Here is a 24,162-nt window from a genome sequence, read left to right as displayed (position 1 = left end):
GAAAAATATTCCAATTCATTTGTTGGCAAAGAAAACTTTGAAACATTTACAAAACTTCGAGATAAATTTAATACAAAATATGGTTATGCTTTGACTGAATTCAAATGGGTTATTTATAAAAATCAACAAAATTTTTATGGTCAACAATTGTTTCGTTGGTCTGAAGAATTGATTTTATTTCAAAATTATTTGGCATCTATTTCGTTAAATGAAAATTCAATTTATAAAAATTCTTTAAACTTTCATATTCTGGAAACACAATCAAGTGGATTGATGAGTTTTTGGATACAGAGGACATTTTATGAGTTATTGAGCATTGGACGGATTCAAAAGTTAAAATTGGGTTTTAATTCGAAACTAAAATCAATGAAAATTGAAGACCTTAAATGGATTTTGATGGGAATGGGATTGGCGTATGCAGTTTCTATTATGTGTTTTCTTGGAGAAATTTGTATTTCTAGGTGGAAGAATGGAAGAAATGCAGTAAATGGTAACAAATAAATTTTGAGTTAGTTTTCTGTTGATGTGTAATTTATTAAGAAACAAATAAATAAATAATTTTTGTGTTTTTATTTTTAAAGTAATTATATATAGGTTCTATAGGATTCGAAAAAAAAAATCGAACTCGAGATAACAATTTTACATGACATTACGATGATGTCCGTCTTTAAGAATCTCGATCTACAGCCTAAACTACTGGTGCTATTTTCTGCAAACTTGGTAGTTTACAGTTTTGGGAGATTCCCTAGAGGACAAATTGAAATTTTTTTTTAGGACCAAAACTAACGGTACCTGTCATATAACGGAAATAGAAAAAATATTTTTTTTTTCAAAAACGACTCTAACGATTTTGATTTAAATTTTTGTGTGTAGTATGTATAACACATAGGAGCCAACTTTTGAAATAAAAAAATATCGTTTTTGTACCGTTGTTATTATTATTATCATAGAACGGTTTTTTGATTTATGAATTTATCGTAAACGACAAAACAGATTTCAACCAAAACTTGTATATACAAATTTTAAAACAAACCTTATTTAAAAATTTGTAAAAATTAAAAAAAAAACACATTTTTGGATTTTTAAAAAATATGTCAAAATATTTTTTTGAGAAATCGATTTTTTGAAAACGGGTTGATAAATTTTATCGAATTTTCGTTCTTATGTGTTGAATAATATTTTCTTCAAAATGGCATACCAACTTTTTTTGAAAAATGATATAAAATTTTCATATAGGTACCTACCGATGCCGATGTATAAAAAATTATTTGTTTTAAAAAACGGCTAACGATTTACGAATTTTTTTTTCTAAAAATTCCTTTTAATACAAGAAATCAAACTGTGTAAAAGTTATTTTAAATCGGTTTTTCAGTAATTATAAAAACAGATTTTATTTTTTTTCCACTACTCAAGGCTTTTTTTTTATTTTTCTTGGGTCGCTGATTATATTTCTTATTCTTATCACTAAACTGGAATCGTGTTAAAGATATTAAAGACATACATATTTTACGAGACTGGAGGAAATAGCTATATGTTAATTGATAGACTTCAGAAAAGCTTTTTTCGAGTTCATATTGAAATGCTCGTAACTATCTACAAAACTAGTAGGTACACTGAAGCTTTTATAAATCAGTAGACTTAAACATACAAATTAAAGAACTATTTTGCAAGAAAAAACGTTTATTTATCTCTTAACAAATATTTCATACATAAAAGCCTAACCCTTCTTTAACTTAAAAATACAAATTTCTGCAAGAAAACACAAAAAAGTGACTGTATTACAGGTCCAATTCCTATCCAAATCCACTTCAAATCTTCAACTTCCATTGAGTGTAATTCCAAATCAAAACCAAATTTTAATTTTTTAATCCGGCCAATGCTCAATAATTCATAAAATTTCCTGTGTATCCAGAAATTCATCAATCCACTTGATTGTGTTTAAAAGATATGAACATTTAAAGAATTTTTATAAATTGAATTTTCATTTATTGAGATTGCTGCTAAAACATTCTTCAATAGAACCAAATCCTCAGACCAACGAAACAACTTTCGACCATAAAATTTTTGTTGATTTTTAGAAACTTCCCATTTGTATTCAGGAATTGAGTAAGCATATTTCGTAGGTATCTAGATTATCTCGATTTCTTGCAGATTTTGTAAAGTTCTTTTCGCCTATGAATGAACTTGAACTTTTGGCCGAAATTTCCACATTAAATTGATATCAATTTGAGGTGAGTGGATTTTTAAAAACGAAAATTGAAAATCGTGGAAGGATGTTATTGGTTTTCTCCTCGGAGGTTCGGTCATAAAGGATTGAAGAAATGCATTGTATGAAGTGACAGTCATTATTCCAAGTAAACATATCAGCGAATAAATGATTTTTGTCGTATAAGAAGTCCTTTTTGCTTGAGTGAATGAATATCCCAATATCCCACGAAACCAATTAGTGTTGAAGAAAAAATCAAATATGAACAAGGTCTGATGTGATCCTGTGAGCTTTTCACTTAATTCAGTTAAGACAGATAGCAACATCAATACTAGAATAGTTAATAGAAACACTTTCCAATAAAAAATAGATGCAAACACTTTATAAGTTGGAATTTGTGGTTCTACGGGCAGCATTATACCCCAATCAAATTGATTAAAGGGATATGAAAACCATTTAATTGAATCTTGTAAAATTATACAACCAGCACTAACTATTTCAAATGTTTCATTCTAAACAAATTAATGCATTGTAAATGACGAAATGCCAGTATTTGCATTCGAAGTATTCAATTTTGCATTGTGTTTCTTAGCAAAAGACGTAATGACATTGCCAACAGAGCAACCAATAACCTTTTCACCATTCGAATTTTCTAAAACGATGAGTGCTGGTTTTGATCCTCTGAAAATTACTGGCAAAGTTACGCCGTGAAGGTTTCGTATTCGATCTGGGAAAATTCCTGAGTCGTTCTTCGTCCAGATTAATTCTTCGATAGTAAAATTTCCAAAATTTCTGTTATTGTAGTAAGCCGAAGAAAACCAGAAATCTTGAAAAACTGCTAAGACATTGATTATTCGATTATTCCAACAGAAATTGAAAACCTTTTTCATTTTGGAATAGTTTCTTGAAGAATTCTTGAGCACAAAAATCGTTCTACAGAATCGCAAATGTTGAAGATGTTCAGAAAGTCGCTGCAGAAATAAATCACCTGAATGCTGAATTGAATTGAACAATGGTTAGAATGTTTTCATTAAATTTAGCTTTCAAATAGAATGAAGAAGTGTCCGTTGATAGAATAACTGGCAAATCAAGTGATAATGAAATATTTTGTATGAATACGTCATCGAAATCATTGAAGAAATGATCCTCTGATGCCTTGAAAAGAAAGACACTTTCAAATTGTTCGATTTTTATTAAATTTTCAATGAAACTGAAAACTTTGAACTGAATGTGGCTTCAGTAGGAAAGAATTCAGCTGCAAGTAGTATTGAAACGAGACTTCTAGCGTTTCTTCACATGACCAACTATTAAATTCTTTAATGAAATTCCAGGACATCTGATTTCAGCAATTAGAATGAGGAAAATATTAGTACAGAAATTCTATATCTGTAAAACTGTGTTGCGTCACTGATGTATTTTAATTGATTTGATATTTGATTTAATTGAATTCACACGACAAACTTCTAAATTTTGTTACATCAGTTTTACCATTTTGGAGAAGCTTTTTTTTTTAAATGAATGTAACTTAATTTTCACTTAAAGCATTTAGTACTCATTTTTCAACTGCATAGCCAACTAAACCAAATTTGTGGTTGGTAATAAAGGTATCAATTAGTTTCTTAAACCCAAATAACTTGTCTAAGAAACTCATATTCTCGTATCACCTCAGTACCTATCAAAAATTATGAATTGTTTGCAAATAAAAACATTAACATTTCAATTACATCTCCTTAAAAAAGATGTACCATCTTCAAGGTACACAGCATCTCTTTTTACTCCTGCCATAAAGTGTCATAACAAATCTTCGATTAAATAATCTCTACCAAAAGCCCAGAGGCACAGTTTATATACTTTTTTTTATCTTTTAAACTCCAGGAAGTCAATTTCATCTTCTATCTTTAATATTGGTTGTGATGTAATCTTTAACATCTGCTTCACTTTTTTTTTACTTCTTTTATCTCTCTCTCCTTGGTAGAGAAAATTGATTTAACACTCCTTGATTTTGCCACCATTTGATAGAAGAAAATTGATGTAATAAATCGATATATTTTATTTTGAACAACTTAAACACTTTTTTCCTGGAAAAATGTTGCCCTAAAAAAATGTCTGCAATTTAGATAAAAATAAGATTAAGGCTAGAGAATTGTCTAATTTGTTTGCTTGGAAATTGGATCAATCCTTCAAACTAGTGGAGAGATTTCTAAAACCAAAAAATGATAAAAGGGAGACTTTATTCATGAAAATTTTCAAGTTCTTTTAAACGACTGATAGAGTTTTTCTTCATTTTATAAGATTATGTCCCGAAACAGATTGTTTCTTGTGAAATCAACACACAGATTACAAATAGAGTAGCCTCGAATCGTAATATTGCAAAACTCTACACCATGGGAAGAAGCATTCGACACATTCGAAGAAGTTCGAATCGGACGGACATGGACTCCTCTCTGTTTCCTAAAGAAGTAGATATCAAAAGTTGGTAGCTGTGCAAAAGCATCGAATGGAATCTTTATTGCCATATACAAACAAGATGATGATGATTCGATGGAAATGCACTACACATTGAAATGGTGTTGCACCAACAACAACATGTCGATTCGATATTTCCTCACCAAAAAAAAAACTTTATTTTCCAAGTTTTAAACCGAAATAGATTTTACGCCAGTGCAGTGTATTGAGAGTGAGCACATTTATTTTAACGATCCTCATTCGTAATACACCAAATGGGATTATTAAGTTAAATGCCGGAGCAATGTGTGGAAGTATCTTTGGAGAGACGGACGAGCGAGGGTCTAAAACCATCACAAATTCGGTAGCATAAAAACTTCGAAATGAAGACGGCGAACGATGACTTCGATAGTGAAGAAGTTTATATCAAATTGTATAGCGGCGGCGGCGATGAGAATTACAAATTACAACGATGACATGGACCAAACAAAAAAATCTATCTGCAAACTCAAAAAAATAATCCCCAAAGTGAGTAAGTCCATGAATACCAATCTGACCTCATTCTGTCCAATTTTGTAGTAATCGCGTACTTGATGTTGTTTTTGTATTTTTGTGTTAAGCTACTTTAAGTGTTTTTATTTTTTTTTTACACAAAAAAGAGCCAATAGTTGTACCAAATTTGAAAACAATCTAATGGTGATGGCTCCGGCTCTGTGTTTTTGCAAAGTGGCAAAGAATCTTTTGGTAACGTATTCGTTTTATGGATATTCCCTATGATCATCATCATGATGATGGTGATGGGGGAACAAATTGATTTGGTTTGTCGTTGTAAGAGCTACTTACATACGAAAATGTGCTTCTTTTAATGGTAAATGGTTTTTTTTTTTGGAATGAAGACTTCGTTTGCGCGTGAAAATTAATCGGAAGATATTGCACATATTTGTGTGAAATAAGAACATGATGATGAGTCATTCAAAGCAAACAAAATTGTAAAAATTTGTTACCTATGCAATTTTTACAAATTTATCCAAGCTAAAGAGTTTATTATAGCAGCTTTTTGACTTTCGTATTAATTTTTTTTTAAGGACAGATTTTTGTGGGTACAATATTTAAGTAAATGTGACGTCAGATAGACTATAACTAACGGATAAGATTAATGCTTCCAACGATACCTCAATTGTTAAATTATGATAAGTAATTTAGAAACTATAGGAGAATATATGAACCTACATATATTCAAATTAAAGTTCTAGTCGAACAATTCTCTCTTTTGGAAAACCGCCGCCGGCAGTTTCGTCAACTATAGGGATTGACTTGAATCAAAGATCACTCAGCAAGTTGTTTATCGTTTAGTTTTTGAACTATATTCACTCAAGGATCGGCGCAAGATCGCATCGTAGCTGCTAAAGCAGTTAGAAACAACGTGCTAGAGTCTTAATATCCTAGAAAATGCGATAAGTTTCCCGATAGAGCGTTTGCACGGGTCGTTTGAACGCGACACTACTCGAAGTGTCTTGCACTCCATATGTTTTGATGCAGAAATGTTCCTTGGGGTCTAAATAGTAAGAAAAAAGCTTTTTTAAAATTTTCTATCGAGATATTCGTTTTTTATTAGCTTAATAAGTTATGAAAAAAACGTACTTTTTCACACGTTTTTGTTAATAACTCTGTTAATAATAATGGTAGAAACTCAAATAATGGCTCTATTTTTTTTTGACTTCGGATTCGAGTTCAGCATACGAAAAACCATTAGAAAAGTATACCCTGATTTCTATAAAAAAAAACTTTTTGATTAGTGAAATCGAATTGGGCAGAAAAAATGAACGGACTTAGATTCGAATATCTGAAGATCTAAAAATGCCACTAATTTGATTGAAATGCCGTTAAAAAGAAGTATATTTCTTCTAAAAATAGAGCCATTATTTGAGTTTCTACCATTATTATTAACAGAGTTATTAACAAAAACGTGTGAAAAAGTACGTAAAAGTACGTTTTTTCATAACTTATTAAGCCAATAAAAAACGAATAGCTCGATAGAAAATTTTAAAAAAAGCTTTTTTCTTACTATTTAAACCACAAGGAACATTTCTGCATCAAAAAATATGGAGTGCAAGACACTTCGAGTAGTGTCACGTTCAAACGACCCGTGTTTGGTATGCATTTGAAACAAGAATGCAATACAGAGGGTGTTGTTATTGTATAAAACATAAAAACAAACAATAATAAACAGTCTTCATTGGGATAAAAAAAAAATTAAGAGGACAATTTTCACTGGCATATAATCTGCTTGGTTGAAAAGATGGGTTCGCATAACATCTCAAATGCTTCAGAAATACTGATTTCACCACAATAGCAATTTTTTAAGTTACTCCTTTAAACAATGCTTAACAACTTCTTTGCAAATTATGCACAAATTCTTTAGTGCAATCACAATATTTAATACAACTTTGCGAAAGAGCATGCAAAAAAAAACCTTTGCGAATTGTTAAAAAAGACTCTCCAAATTGAATTTGCCTAATTTGAATGAGTCATTTTTAGGATATTGAGTCTTGCGAAAACTTCTTTTTAAAATTACTAATCTGGAAAGTTAGTGAAAATTTGTTTAGCCATTTTCATCAAATTCGTTCTATAAAAATTCAGCAAAATCTTGCTTTTCTTTATTTTAGGTACTAATAAATTGCGAGAATGTGTGAAAGTTTTATATTTTTTGCATGGCCCTGCTGTGTAAATTACAAATTCCATTGCACTACCTCTATGAAATAGTGAAAACAAAGCATGATTTTTCCAATTGCGAAAATGCGAAAGTTTGCGTAATAAATACAATACAATACAATTTTTGCGAAATATTTTTATTGTTTTCTGCTTTGCATGTACGCAAAAGTATTCAGAAATGTTCTGCAAATTGTGAAAGTTTTTGAAAGTTGGACATGCACCCAACATAAAATCATTTTGAAAAAATTAAGCAATTCTGTTGACTCAGAAATAATGAAAAAAGCATATTAATTGAGTTCTATTTTGCAACATTAACACTTCCGAAAATTACCCTTTGTATTACATTTTTTACTTCGCAACTTTACGCATAAGTCTAAGAAGAAATTAATCTTGTGATTTGATAGGAAAAGTGTGGAAAAATACTTTGTAAATCAATAAGACTAATATTTTGTTGTTTCTCTATAAATCCACTCAACAAATTTCATGATTTTTTTCTTTGTGCAAATTTTGCAAAACAATATTTTTTCTCTGCGAAAAAAAAATTTTAATAAAATTTTCGGATTTGCAACTGTGTTTGTTATGCAGTTTCAGCAAAATATTCATTTGTTCATTAGTTTGCAATTTTGCAAGCGAAGTAAAGCTGTGTAAGTCGGAACTTGTCATAACATTATGTTCTTTCTGAAACTCCGCAACATAGATTTTGCGAAATTCTTTCTTGTGCACAAACTTGTCTGTACTATTCCTATCTTCTCCTATTTTGAATGTTCAAGCGCCCGGGATACCAGTCTTTCTTGTTAATTAAAAGACTTTTGTGATTTCTCTGCTAAGTTGTTCTTTAAAACTTGTGCAGTGTTAGTTGTAAATGCAACATTCGCAAATCTTGCGAAATGATGAATCAGTGATGGCAGCGTCCAATTTCAATTAGGCTAACCGTGCAGCTCAACACTTTTTGTATGGACGAGAGTTTTAAGCTTCGAGTTTTTAAACTTTGTAAGGGCAATATCTCAGTAACGGTGGAAGTATAGTTACGAACAATAATAAATTTTAAATAGTCCAAGTTTCCAGGTGAAGGATTGTTGATGTTCTTTGAATCAAAAGCTGGTGCTCTGGTAGTCAAAATTCATCAAAACTACTGGACATATCTAGAAACGGTCTTGAAAACCCTATCCCTCTTAAGAAGTTCGAAACTATACTAATGAGTTCAAGTACGAAAAGTCTTAGTTTTAAATAGAGTTCAAAATCACAAAAAGTCAGAGGAAAGATCATAATTTTTGCTTGAGAGTCCCATAAAGTGATACCTCTTTGAAAAGGTCTTTTTAAGATCCATTTCAAGTTGAAAATCAAACCCTTTTGAAAGGCTTGGTTGGTAAAATATCTCTATCTAAACATATTTTTATTTAATTTGATTGTTAAAAGTCGGTTTTTATTACCAAAAGAAGTTGATGAGACCTTATTTATCTATGTGTCTTACAGAAAAAAAAAAAAAGAGTGTGTGTACACATGTACACGCGACTGAAGTTATACTTCTCATTCAGTATATGTAAATGAATTTCATTTGATATTTTTAATTTCTATTATGAAGTAATTAATCCACACTTAGTTTTTTAACATTTTTATCAAGTGAACAATAAATTAATTTTTTCATCATCCTTGCGTCCATGTAGTTTTCAATTTATTCTGTGAAATTTACTCATGTTGTGCGGTTCAGAACGTACGGTTTAACGAAAGTAAATGAATTGCGCATAAAATGTACGATATGGTAATTTTTTGAGAATTGTGTGTGCTTCAGCACTAGTAGTAGCAATATGGAACTTGCAGGGTTGCTACAAAGCTCAAAAGTGAGCTGAGCTCAGCTCACAGCTCAGCTCAAATTTTGAGCTAGCTCACTTTTGAGCTATGTACCATAGCTCCAGCTCATTTGAGCTGAGCTGAAAGTGAGCTGAACTGATTGTTGAGCTGAGCTGTTGGGTGAGCTGAGCTGTCGCTGAGCTGAGCTGAGCTTTTGGGTGAGCTAAGGTAAAGTGAGCTGAGCTGAGCTGTGATGGGTGAGAGGATACATTGATTTTTATTTGGAAGCATAATGAAATTTGAAGATATTTTAAACTTTTATAAAACACCATAGCTTAAGATGTTTGGTTCTAGTTATTAATGGAATTATTTTAACACATGGATATTTTTATAAATAAAACAGATAATCTTTTCTCTTGGTTTTTTTAATAGTAAATATATTTCTTTTTTTATCATAAAAAAAAATTCCGGTACAATCCGGTTTTTCGACTTTTTTCAAAATTCCGAGAAAATCGCGTTTGAAAGTTGGGGTAAATTTTTAATTTCGAAAAATCCCCGAATCTTTGAACGCTCCTGGTAGCTAAACCGCTTGAGAGCAATTTTTGGGAGTGATGCCAAATGATAGCTTGTGTCATGGGCCTACGCTTTGCACATTGTCAGATTTTTAAAAAATCGCTTTCCATGTTAAACCGCCACATCATGCCTATTTTTTCAGAATCGTGCCTATTTTTTTTTTACTTTTAAGTTCCCCCGGTTTGGGAACGCGTGGACCTACAGGGATGGGAGTTGTACCCAAATGTAGGTTAGAGTCCCCGCTACCTTTTGGCATCAAAAATTTTATTTTCATTTTCTTCAAAATTCCGCGATATAGGCGTTGGAACGCTTTGATCTAGAGACAGGGGAGTGGTGCCATATGAAAGCTTATATTCTCAGCTACCCGATAGTGGTATAATCCGGTTTTTCGATTTTTTTCAAAATTCCGAGAAAATCGCGTTTGAAAGTTAGGGTAAAATTTTTTTTTCGAAAAATCCCCGAATCTTTGAACGCTCCTGGTAGCTAAACCGCTTGAGAAACATTTTTGGGAGTGATGCCAAATGATAGTTTGTGTCATGGGCCTACGCTTTGCACATTGTCAGATTTTTAAAAAATCGCCTTCCATGTTAAACCGCCACATCATGCCTATTTTTTCAGAATCGTGCCTATTTTTTTTTTTACTTTTAAGTTCCCCCGGTTTGGGAACGCGTGGACCTACAGGGATGGGAGTTGTACCCAAATGTAGGTTAGAGTCCCCGCTACCTTTTGGCATCAAAAATTTTATTTTCATTTTCTTCAAAATTCCGCGATATAGGCGTTGGAACGCTTTGATCTAGAGACAGGGGAGTGGTGCCATATGAAAGCTTATATTCTCAGCTACCCGATAGTGGTATAATCCGGTTTTTCGATTTTTTTCAAAATTCCGAGAAAATCGCGTTTGAAAGTTGGGGTAAAATTTTTTTTCGAAAAATCCCCGAATCTTTGAACGCTCCTGGAAGCTAAACCGCTTGAGAGCAATTTTCGGGAGTGATGCCAAATGATAGCTTGTGTCATGGGCCTACGCTTTGCACATTGTCAGATTTTTAAAAAATTTCCTTCCATGTTAAACCGCCACATCATGCCTATTTTTTCAGAATCGTGCCTATTTTTTTTTTTACTTTTAAGTTCTCCCGGTTTGAGAACGCGTGTACCTACAGGGATGAGAGTTGTACCCAAATGTAGGTTAGAGTCCCCGCTACCTTTTGGCATCAAAAAATTTTTTTTCATTTTCTTCAAAATTTCGAGATATAGGCGTTGGAAGTTAGGGATCTCACTTTCAGCTCAGCTCACTTCCAGCTCAGCTCAAATGAGCTTAGCTATGGTACCTAGCTCAAATTTGAGCTGAGCTGTGAGCTGAGCTGAAATGTGAGCTTTTTGCAACTCGGGCAACTTGCCACATGGAAATTATCACATGCGACTTGCCACATGTAACTTGCCACATGCAACTTGCCACACGCAACTTGCCACATGCAACTTGCCACACGCAACTTGCCACATGCAACTTGCCACACGCAACTTGCCACATGCAACTTGCCACATGCAACTTGCCACATACAACTTGCCACATGAAACATGTAACTTGCAACGTGTTGTGTGTTTTATGTTTGCCGTGCTGCGGCGTACTGCATTTTTAAATACTAAAGTACTGCCGACTCTAAAGGTGAAACGACAGCCCTGCTACCCAGGGTGATCGCGTCATAATCCCTTTGACATTCTTGTCAAAAAGTAAATTTTCATACTCACCCTCCCATAAGAAGTATAACTTCAAAAACCTTTTAGTCAACATTTAATGACCTACGGGGGAGTTAACTATAAACATAGATTTCTTATCCTAGACTAAAACAAATAGGTTAAGCTCACTCTAAACAACATTCGATCATTTCTTTTTCATCTTCAATTATATACCTTTTCGTAACATCTGCTCCTGATTACAAAACACATAACCATTATGGCCAAACAAATGTTCAAAAAAAAAAAAACAAAAACAACAACTTCACTCTTGTTGGTCACAATCTCGAAAAAAACATCGCACCAGATATAACCGACAGAGGCAACCGGCTTAGATAGATAGGTAGACACTATAGAGATAGACAGAGAGTAGAGTGCGCATTCATAAAAATGGTGCAATGTGGATGTTGGTTAAATTCTTATGGCACAGCCAACAACTGTCATTAAAAATGATGTTTTATGTGATGTGATGTGGTGCTACTCATTTTGAAGCACCATACATATACAGTTTATCTCTTTACCTAGAGGCAAGAAGCAACAGTTCACTTCAAATCAAAACGAAGTGCAGAAGAAAAAAAAAAAAACCTGTGCGCGGGGTCTCATTTAGAATTCCCATCAATGTCCAATATGTGTACAATGTTCTCTTTCCATGAAAGAGTGAGGAATTTCTGGGGTGCGCACGCTTGCGCACCTCTCTTGTTAAAAGTGCGCTATTGCCAAACTCTTGATGTGGCGCGCGTGATGCACCAACAAGTATATAGATATTCTCTCGCTCAAAGTTGCTGTTGTCTTGTTTCTTCGTCTAATTTGTGTGATTTTCAGTTCAATTTTAGAGTTAGTTATATACACACAAACCGAGCGGGGGGTTAGAGGGTTAAGTAAAGTGCTACAACGACCGACGTTCAGATTTGCGGCGGCGCAGAAGCAGGAGCAAAAATCATCTTATGGCGAGCATCTTTTGTGATAATCGTGCGATGGCAATCAAATGCGCACCAAACAGCTAACATGTTCTTCATCCTCCTGTGCCGTAGATACGAGCGAGGAGCTTCTCATAGAGCTCACCTCTAGGCGATATGGCTTCAGATACAACGAAAAAAAAGTATCTAACTTTTCTTCTTCTCTGACTTCAAGTCGATGTTATATTTTATTTAATTCTTCATGAGGAAGCTATTTTTTGCTCTAAAACTTGTTGTGTGTTATAATTACGCAAGCGTCAGAAGTGGGATCCTCTTGACAAAAAAAAAACTGAAAAACTTCATGAAATATGCAGGAGAAGTATCTTTTTGTGGAGAAATCTTTGAAGCACCATGATAATCTATGAAAATGAAGTATCTTGTTGGTAGATAGATGCTCCTCTATCTATTGGCACGCACGCAAAATTGATATTATGATCGAAGAGAGATACTTTGTTGTTGGTCCATCTCCAAGCAATTGGCAGAAGATACAATTTTGGCAGATCTAGATGCACTGCGGTACTGTGGTGGATCGTGTCGTCATCATATAGTTTGGATGCACACAAAGAGTTGTGGTTTGGTTCGATAGATGCATTTTGAATGTGAATAAGCCGAGGATTTTTTTTTAAGATTTCGTAACGAATGTGGGAATTTTTTTAAAGATTTTTTTTTCTACCATTGGCAGGAGCAGCAAGCAATAACACAAAAAAACATGATGTCATTTGTATTGAGAGGTTTTTGATTTGATTTTTTTAATGAGTACTGGTTTTTTGTTGTTGAGATTCAATTTTTTTCTTATTCCATCAGTTTACTGTGATGGTTTTAAGTATACTTTGAATTGGTTTAATGGCAGTTGGAGGAATTCTTGCGTAAAATAATGTCAAAATAGCTTGAAAACTGATCATATGAGAATGTTTGTGACTGGTGGCGGCTTGTTGTGGCACCATAGAAGTTGGCGACCTATACTTTAAGGTAATTAAGTGATTATTACTGGAGGCGGTGGAAATGAGTTTTTAGACAAAAATTATTACCACAATTTTGGTGCAATTGATGACTGGAAAAATGGTCACTTAGATCAGTTTATAATAAAAAATTGTTACTTTTTTGGTAATTGGTAGTTTTGAAAAAAAAAAAAAAAATTAATTGCATTTATAATTTGTTGGAAACTTTCAAGAAATAAGTGATTTTCACAGGAGAACATAACAATTTAGTACATTTTATGGCCTATTAAATATTTTGTGTGAGAAAATTAATTTTTTTTTAGTCCTTCAGTCTAGAAGCTTGAAGCTTCACATCAACAGAAAAAACAAAATTAGCACAGAAAATGAGAAGAAGAATGCCTATACTAAAGGTGGAAATATTTTTAGTTTATTTTCGATTGAGCTTATTAGCCTTACAATTTACACGGAGAAAAATAAGGAACTTGGAAATTAGATGATTTCACTTTAAATTCCGACTTAATTTAAACAATAAGATTTCTTATAGAAATAAATGGAATTCGATAAAATGCTTTTAAATTAAAAAATATTTTCTTTTAATTTAAACAAATATTTTCTAAAAAAAAAAAAAAATAGGCTGAAAATGAAGAGATTTCATACAGTTCAATGTGCATATACTAATTAATTGATATTTAAAGATTTTCTAAAACAAAAAGAATCATTTTAAAACAATGTGAAAATCTGCCTAAAATATTAATGTTTTTGCGAGATGAATTGTTTATATGTACATTCAATTTGTTTTCACTTTTTATTTTTGAAATCATTTCGAAATGTTGACGTGAAAACAAAATTTTTTCAGTATCAAAGTTTTAGACGTTTTTTTAATTTTTTGAAGTGAAAACTTCTTTAGTATCGTAGTGATTTGAATAAAGATGAAACGAAAACGCGACACGAACATTCAACTTGTTATAACTTTTTTGGTTTAGTAGATAGACAAATGAGATTTGTACTGTAGATAAGTAATTAAATAAATTATAATTGTACAAAATTTCAATTGATTTCATATTAAAAATTCGGAGATAGCGGTAAAAAGATGTTCTTTTCCAACACACGTTATATCTTTTGATCTAGTGCACATACAAATTTGATTTAACTTTAATACGCATGCTGATAACATAACCTTTTATTTGATATATCACACATAACGTTACGTGCTCTACAAGTTACACAATCTTATAGTCCAAGATCCCAGGGCCGCCAGACATTACTTATTTTCTCAAGAAAAAAATGTATGGAATTACGTAGTGCTAGCACATACTATTAGTGTATGGATACTGGCTATCTTGTGCCGACGGCCATTTTACCACTAACAGGTGCTAAAGGTACGAAAAATACGTAGTTACTTTTCTTATTTTCTCAAGGCTGATTTTTATATATGATACTCAGGGAACTAATACATTAATTTTTGTAAGCTGCCAGACCCGTCGGATGGGCCTAACACCTTGCCAGACACGCATTTTAGTATACGGGAAAGTTAGATTTTGTTATATGGAGGTCTGGGAAAAAATTTATAACACATTTTGACTTCAGGACTCGAAAGAGTATCAAGACACGAGTCGAAAACCACATTTTGAACAATCGCATCTAGAGTCATTTGGCCGCCATTTTGTTTTTTTAATAAAAATTTCAATTTTTCACATAACTCATGTATTTTTGAATCTACAGAAAAAAAATGTATCGCAAACTTGAAGATAATTTAATTTACTACAATATATGTTAAATTACTTTTTTCGATTATACCTTCGGTTTAAGAGTTAGGGTGGTTTTTTTTTTGAAACCATATTTTCCATACCATATTGTCATATCTCTTTTATTTGAGCTTTTTTTAAAATTAACTTAAAGTTAAAGTTGTAGATCTTTTTATTACCTTCAATTATTACATTAACGGTTTTTCGATTTGACAGTCTGTTTTTGATCTGTAGGAAAAAAACTTCAAAAAGGTTGCAATTTTGTAATATAGGAAAAATGTTCTAGTACAGGGTAATTTGCATTAGATGTAACAACAACCTAGGCGTGTAGGTTGCACTCAGACAAGAACAAAATCGTATAACTAACACTGCCAGACCCATTTAGGCAGCCATTTTTTTTGCCAGACACCTTAAAGCTTTGAAAAAAATTAAAGGTTGTCATATAAAAAAAGGTGATAGAATAAAAAAAGGTATAGATTTTGTCGATTTTTTTTTTTAAGAAAAATGATTTTTTTAAGGTTTCACTTCTAGAAATTTTCTAGAACGGAAATCCGTCTTGAATTAAAATGTCTTCACATAAAAATGAAAAGATTTTCTTATTAAATTAAATGGAATTCTTTTAAATTATAATATTCAAGATATTTAAGAGACTAACTTGTACGCTTAATTATTAAGCATTTTATTTTGCTCCTTGTACCATAAAAATTATGCTAAATAATAACATATTTCTGCTTAGAACTTCGTTCGTTGCAACAATGTCTGTTTAGTTCGTTAAAAAAAATGAGAAAGAAATGACAGAAACTTTTTCTTTCATATTCAAAAGTAGGGACATTTGTGATGAATTTTTCGCAAATCCTAAACCCTTAGTAGTTTAATCGAACGATGAATAATTCTTTTCATGCTTTGTTCATGAAAAAGTGTCACCAAACTAAAACAGTGCTGTCTCTCAAATATAAAATTAGCACGAAACTTTGTCCTTTTTACCAATACCTCGCTGCTTTTGCCGTATTAATTACTCAATATTTGTATTTTTGTAAAATTAATTCATGAGAAAGTGGAAAAAGCATAAAATAAATAAGTCATTTAATTAAATTATTCTGAAGTTTGTGTGTTTGTTTTTTTTAAATATATTAATTCAGAATAAGCAAACGAATATTTTTTAAAATGTAGGTACAAGAAAAAAACAAACAAAAATTACATTGCCAGAAAAAACACCAAAATTATTTTTTATTTACTATTAAAATATTTATATCTCTTAGTTCACAAATAAAAAAACTTATTAATAAATTATTTTTTCCCTTAAATATACAAATTTCTCCAAGAAAACACAAAATAGAAGCTGCATACGCAAATCCCATTCCTATGAAAATCCATTTCAAATCTTCAACTTTCATTGAATGTAATTTCGAATCAAATCCATCAATATTGAGCTTCTGAATTTTCCCAAAACTCAATAATTCATAAAAAGTCCTCTTCCTCCAGTAATTCATCAAACCACTTGACTGTGTTTCCAAGATATGAAAATCTAATGCATTTTTATAAATTGAATTTTCATTTATTGGAATAGCCGCTAAAACATTTTGCAATAGAACCAAATCATCAGACCAACGAAACAATTGTCGACTATAAAAAATTTGTTGATTTTTAATAATTTCCCATTTGTATTCAGGCAAAGTGTAGGCATATTTAGTATCTAGATTATTTCGAATTCTTGTATATGTTTCATAGTTATTTTCGCTAATAAATAAACTGGAATACTTTTCCATAATTGTCGGTCGAAGTTGCGTCAATAATTCGAAATTACCTTGCGTTGTGTAGATTTTTAAATCAAATAACGATTTAAAATCTTCAAAGGATTTTATCATTTTCCCTTTTGGTGGTTCAGTCATGAAAGACTGAAGAAATGCATTGTATGAAGTGACTATCATAATTCCAAGCAAAAATATCAGCAAATAGATCATTTTCGTTGTAAAAGAAGCATTTGGTTCTTCAGAGAACGTCTGTCCGAGTATTCCACGAAAACAATCAATGTTGAAGAAGAAATCACGTATAACAAAAGCTCTTTGTGATCCTCTGCGAAAAGCAGAAACCTCAGTTAAAATAGAAAGTAAAATTAATACCAAAACTGTCACTGCAAACGCTTTCCAATAGAAAATAAATGCAAATATTTTATAAATTGGGATATGATCTTCTACCGGCACTATTACTCCCCAAGCTATGTGGGTAAATGGATATGAAAACCAAATATTTGAATTTTGTAGAATTAACATATCACTACATGGTATTTCAACTGTTCCGTTTAACACTAATTTATACATACTTATCGGCGTTATCACATCCCTTGCATTCGAAGTATTCAATTTGGCATTGTGCCTCTTAGCAAAAGCCTTGATAATATTACCAACAAAACCGCCAATAATTTTTTCATCATTAGTGTCTTTTGAGACAATGATTGCTGGTCTTGAACCTCTGTAAACTACTGGCAATGTCAAACCATGAAGATCTCGCATTCGATTTGGAAAAATTTCAAAGTCGTTCTTCTCCCAGATGAATTCATCTATAGTAAAATTTCCGAAATTGCTGTAACTGTAGTAAGTCGATGAAGTCCAGAAATCTTGAAAAACTGCTAAAACATTGATCATTCGATTTTGCCAACAGAAATTGAAAACTTTTTCCAGTTCCGAATCATTTCTTGAAGAATCCTTTAGTACAAAAATTATTTTACAGAATCGCAAATGATGAAGATGTTCCAAAAGTCGTCGAAGTAATAAATCACTTGAATCAAATAGAATTATGGAGAGAAGATTTTCATTAAATTCACGTTTCAAGTAGAACGAAGAAACCTCCGTTGATAAAATTACTGGAATACCAAGGATATTTGTACATTTTCGCAAAAATTTGTCACCAAAATCGTAGAACAATTGGTCTTGGGATTCTTTGAAAAGAAATATACTTTCAAAATGCTTGGCTTTATTTAGATTTTCAATAAAACTTAAAAGATTAGAGCTGAATTTGGCTTCAGTTAGATGGTATTCAACTGCGAAGAATATTGCAAAAATATCAAGAAAACTTGACCTTTTGGTATGCATCGCGACTGTAAAAATTGCCATAATAACTTTTATATTTGGAAAATTTTTCTGTGTTGGTAATGACTTTTAATTATTTTGATGAATGGTTGTGATTTAATTGAGAAACTTTCGAGGCAAAGAGTTACATTCTAGTAATAACTACATTAAATTAGGTAATTATTGAGTAATGGAGAAAAAAAGGAAACGAATTCGTCGTTTAGTTTCAAATGAACGCAAAATCAATATTTATTGATTTGGTTTAGGGGCTTTTTTCACCCATTCGGAGTATCGCCAGATATTTTGAAGCTGATGGAATAATATATTTCTAATATAAATTTAACATTCAAAACCATTAGAAAAAGTATAGTTTCGTTTTTGAGTAATGTCTCTATTTCTAAATCACTGAAGTGGTTCATTCAAACTTGGTAGTTATGTATTCTGGAAGATTCCTTAGGGGGAATTATTGGATTTTTTTTTACAGATTTTACTGTCTCTTAAAAAAAAACACCCTTTCACCTAATTTTTTTTTTATAAAAACTCTTAATTCTTGCTTTCTATCCCCAATTCAACGTTTTTACCAAATTTCATAAGTGTGGGACATGATTTTTGTTTTCACTAAAAAAAAAACACTCTTTTAACCATGATATGCTTAATGCTTATAGACACTTAAGATTCTTGTTTCTTATTTTAATAAGGTACCACTATTATTACTTACTTTTTGCAATTACCTTTCTCTACACAAACAAAAAAAAAACACCCTTTCACATGAAATAAATGTATAGACTAATTTTATTCGTAGTTCCTATGGGAAACACAACATTTATAATAAATCTCGTAAGCGTACCTTTTATACCATTGATTTGATCGGACTTATAGCATATTTTTCCTTATTTCCCCAAAAAAAAAAACACCCTTTCACCTAAAATATTTTTATGGACTAATAGATTCTTGGTTTCTGTTATAAATGAAACATTTGTCCCAGTTTTTTTTTGAAGTGATAACTTCTTTAGTATCGTAGTGATTTGAAATAAGATGAAACGAAAACGCGACACGAACATTCAACTTGTTATAACTTTTTTGTTTTAATAGATAGATAAATGAAATTTCTACTGTAGATAGGTAATTAAATAAACTAATTCTACAAAAATCTACAAAATTTCAATTAATTTCATATTCAAAATTCTGAGATAACGGTAAAAAGATGTTCTTTTTCTACACCCGTTATATCTTTTGATTTAGTGCACATACAAATTTGATTTAACTTTAATACGCATGCTGATAACATAATCTTTCATTTGATATATTACAATTAACTGTACGAGCTCTACAAGTTACACAATCTTTAATTGAAAAACTTGAAAAATACCTCAAAACACCTGTGGAGATCTGTTGACGATGACAAGTGTAGGAAGTACCGTTGTATGTAGTTGGCTTTAAAAAATTCTTATTTTTTTTTCTAGGCATGGTAGAAATATGAATCATAAGTAATGTAAAAGGTTAAATAACCTTTCAGATGATATAAAATTTACTATAGGTTGTCATTAAAAAAAAATATATTTAATGGTGTTAAAAGAGAAAAAAGATTGATTTTTTTTGCTTTTTTGATGAAAAGTGATTTGGTTTGAAAAAAATAATCTCTTTTTGTAGATGTTGTATAGACATAGACGATATAAATATTTTGAGCTGAAACAATAAGCTTTCAGATGATTTAAAAAATTAATATAGGTTGTCATATAAAAAAACATGTACCTATTTAAAGGAGATAGAATAAAAAAAAGGTAGATTTTTTTTAAGGTTTCACTTCTACCACGTGTGAATTGCACACATGGCTTTTTTTGTAGGTACTAATTCCGAATTTCATCATTTCTTAAAAAAAAACCTTTCCCCTCATTTCACCTCTTATCTGCAAAAAAACATCCTTCCACCTAATTTTTGTATAGACTACTTTGATTGTTGGTTCTTATCCCAAAAGCAAACTTTTTGCCCAGTTTCATGAGTGTAACAATTTTGTTTGGCTTTTAAATGCCTATTTTACCTTTACTAACATTATTGTCTTTCAATTAAGCCATCGAAACCTTAAAAAAAAATTATTAAATGGAATATTTTTTACGAATTTTTAAATATATGGTACATGAGAGACGCTTCATCGTTAGTTTGTGCGTCCTTGAGTTCATCTGTATCTCAATCTGCAGCATTATGAATTTTCTTGAAATTTGGCACAAATGGTTTTTTCCTAATTTACAAGGATGTATTTTTTTTAGGTTATACTTTTTTTTTATGAGAAACTACAAGTATCTCTTTTATAAAACGTACTTCAAATTCAATTGCAAATAATTGCAATTTTATTGAGAACGAAACTAACAATGTTGATTTAATTTATTAAAAATAATTTGTTATTTATAAAAGTTTTCTAACATTTTTCAACAAAAAAGTTTATATGCCATTTTGAAGAAATAAATAGTTTGCACTTAAAAACAAGATTTTGAAACACTTCAAAAAGAAGTTTTCAAAAAATTGATTTTTCAAAAAAAAAAAAAAAAATGAAATATTTTTAAAAAATCCAAAAATGTTGTTTTTTAAAAATTTTCTAAAATTTTAATATTACGATTACTTAAAAGCTTTTGTTTAATAAATTTCGTTGAAATCGGTTTAGTCTTGTAAGAGATATTTTGAAACAAAAAAAAAAAAACGGTGCTATGGCCTAAAAAATATTTTTTTAATTCAAAAGTTGAGTCTGATCTGTAAAATTAAACACAAAAATTTCTACTTCTACTTTAAATTTTAGTCCTAAAAAAACTTTCAATTTTTCCTCCAGAGAATCACCTAAAACTGTTAACTGGCAAGTTTGAGGAAAATCGGTCATTAGCTCTAGAATACCTACTGTTAGGTCAAAAGGGCTCACAACATAGGGGCCAATCTGGCTATACTAAGCATGAGTGAAATTAGCACCTGAATAAATCAATAAATATTGATTTTGCGCTCACATGTAATTGAACAAGTAACGTTTCCTCTTTTTCACGTTTATTTGATTTTCATTGTACACCCAAAAGTATAATTAGTAATTTTTTTTTAATTTAATGTAATTATTACAAGAATGTAACTCTTTGCCTCGAAAGGTTCTCAATTAAATCACAACCATTCATCAAAATAATTAAAAGTCACAATATTTTAACAACACGGAAAAGTTTTCCAAATATAAAATTTATGTGTTAGTTTTTCAGTCGCGATGCATACCCAAAGGACAAGTTTTCTTGATATACTTGCAATATTCCTCGCATCAAAATACTATCTAACTGAAGCTTCGTTCAGTTCAAATCTTTTAAGTTTTATCGAAAGTCTAAATAAAGTTGAGCATTTTGAAAGTATATTTCTTTTCAAAGCATCCCAAGACCAATTGTTCTACGATTTTGGTGACAAATTTTTGCGAAAATGTACAAATATCCTTGGTATTCCAGTAATTTTGTCAACAGAGACTTCTTCGTTCTACTTGAAACGTGAATTTAATGAAAATCTTCTCTCCATAATTCTATTTGATTCAAGTGATTTATTACTTCGACGACTTTCGGAACATCTTCATCATTTGCGATTCTGTAAAATAATTTTTGTACTAAAGGATTCTTCAAGAAATGATTCGGAACTGGAAAAAGTTTTCAATTTCTGTTGGCAAAATCAAATGATAAATGTTGTTGCAGTATTTCAAGATTTCTGGACTTCATCAGCATACTACAGTTACAGAAATTTTGAAAATTTTACTATCGAAGAATTCATTTGGAACAGAAACGACACAGACATTTTTCCACATCGAATGCGAGATCTTCATGGCTTAACATTGCCAGTAGACTGCAGAGGTTCAAAACCAGCAATCATTGTCTCAGAAGACACTAATGATGAAAAAATTATTGGCGGTTTTGTTGGTAATATTATCAAGGCTTTTGCTAAGAGGCACAATGCCAAATTGAATACTTCGAATGCAAGGGATGTGATAACGCCGATAAGTATGTATAAATTAGTGTTAAACGGAACAGTTGAAATACCATGTAGTGATATGTTAATTCTACAAAATTCAAATATTTGGTTTTCATATCCATTTACTCAATTAGCTTGGGGAGTAATAGTGCCGGTAGAAGATCATATTCCAATTTATAAAATATTTGCATTTATTTTCTATTGGAAAGCGTTTGCAGTGACAGTTTTGGTATTAATTTTACTTTCTATTTTAACTGAGGTTTCTGCTTTTCGCAGAGGATCACAAAGAGCCTTTGTTATACGTGATTTATTCTTCAACATTGATTGTTTTTGTGGAATACTCGGTCAGACATTTTCTGAAGAACCAAATGCTTCTTTTACAACGAAAATTATCTATTTGCTGATATTTTTGCTTGGAATTATGATAGTCACTTCATACAATGCATTTCTTCAATCTTTCATGACTGAACCACCAGGAGGAAAAATTATAAAATCTTTTGACGATTTTAAATCCTTTAATTTAAAAATCTATACAACTGATATTAATATCCAATTAATGAGGCAACTTCGACCGACAATTATGGAAAAGTATTCAAATTTATTTATCAGTGAAAAAAACTTTGAAACATATACAAGAATTCTAAATAATTTAGATACCAAATATGCCTACACTTTGCCTGAATACAAATGGGAAGTTTATAAAAATGAACAAAACTTTTATGGTCGACAATTGTTTCGTTGGTCTGATGACTTGGTTCTATTGAAAAATGTTTTAGCGGCTATTTCAATAAATGAAAATTCAATTTATAGAAATGCTCTAAGCTTTCATATCTTGGAAATACAGTCGAGTGGTCTGATGAATTACTGGAGGAAGAAAACTTTTTATGAATTATTGAGCTTTCGAAAGATTACAAAGTTAAATTTGGGATTTGATTCGAGAGTGAAAGCGCTGATAGTTGAAGATCTGAAGTGGATTTTGATATCGTTGGGATTGGCATATGTTGTCACTGTTGCGTGTTTTTTAGGAGAAATTTGTATTTATAAGTGGAAGAATTGACGAAATATTTGTCATTTTTTTCAATTGATAAAGCATTTAGTAACAAATAAATAAATAAGAATTTTAAGTGTTTTTCTTGGAGAGCTATTTTTTTTTGTAATTCAGAGTTCATTTCTAACAGATTTTGATTTAAACTCTTTTCTACAAATTTGATTATTTTCTACATACAATTACTTACTTTGTTTTGCTCATTAGCGCAGCTGTGGTTGAATTTTTGCTTCGTTTTCTTAATTCTTTCTAAAAGCCGATTTTTCTATTAGACACACTTATAAACCCAATTACCTGTTGGCTAGACGTAAAAAAAAATGTATGTCTTAGGTAATAGGGCATTTTACAAATGAAGAACTCGTGTTTCTATTATTTTTGCTTAGGAGTTTCCCACAATTACTCTTCAATTAAAAGTGGCCATTTAAAATGCCAATGCTCATATGGGTAGTACAAGAATCAAATCGGTTCTTTGGGTTTTTTTTTTTTCTTCTCATATATAATTAAAACCTACACAAATTGTAATACAAGAACTATTGAGTTAGGTCATTATCATTATATTTTGATTTGCAAATTTTCCAATTTGTTACCATAATAAAATTCAATTCAAGTTTTATTTTTGCAACATTGTATAGAATTTTTATCTTTAATAAATGTAAAGTAAAATTATCTTGTGTGCATTATAATAATGTTTCTTTTTCTTTGTATCATGTGTACCAATAATTATAGGGATAATTTAATTGACAAAATGATAGATTGATAAATATTGTTTTTGAATTAATAATGAAAAACCAACCACGCCTGAAATATAATTTAAAAGTTCCATATCAGCGCCGTAAAAAAAATGGAATAGTAATGAAAAATGAATTTATTTATTTTAAATGTATGCAAAATCTATTTATAAGAAATTCCATGTTAATTTATGTTGTCGTTTTATACTTTCTTACATTTTAATTATGACAAATTTGTTTTGTAAGGTGTAATTTGAAAATAAA

At 30.9% G+C, this 24,162-nt stretch overlaps 2 protein-coding genes across 2 annotated transcripts in view; one reads left to right on the top strand and one right to left on the bottom strand.

The window, feature by feature from the left end:
* LOC129918167 (uncharacterized) overlaps nucleotides 1–17,601 on the bottom strand; it is a 67,120-nt gene extending 49,519 nt beyond the window's left edge. The window contains exon 1 of the mRNA XM_055998541.1: nucleotides 17,412–17,601. Coding sequence (XP_055854516.1) covers nucleotides 17,412–17,601 — 190 coding nt within the window. The remainder of the gene's footprint in view (nucleotides 1–17,411) is intronic.
* A 4,363-nt stretch (nucleotides 17,602–21,964) lies between these two features.
* Nucleotides 21,965–23,182, top strand: LOC129918166 (uncharacterized). Its single transcript, XM_055998539.1, has one exon. The coding sequence runs from the start codon at nucleotides 21,965–21,967 to the stop codon at nucleotides 23,180–23,182; it is 1,218 nt and encodes a 405-aa protein (XP_055854514.1).
* Nucleotides 23,183–24,162: the final 980 nt, after the last annotated feature.

This window comes from Episyrphus balteatus, chromosome 4 (assembly GCF_945859705.1).
Source record: "Episyrphus balteatus chromosome 4, idEpiBalt1.1, whole genome shotgun sequence".
Classification (NCBI taxonomy): Eukaryota; Metazoa; Arthropoda; class Insecta; order Diptera; family Syrphidae; genus Episyrphus; species Episyrphus balteatus.
The sequence above is the reverse complement of the archived record's forward strand: the minus strand, read 5'-3'. Positions and strand labels throughout refer to the sequence as shown.

Excerpts from the sequence above, each read along its gene's own strand:
- LOC129918166 (XM_055998539.1), top strand. The coding sequence starts at position 21,965 with ATGCGAGATCTTCATGGCTTAACATTGCCAGTAGACTGCAGAGGTTCA.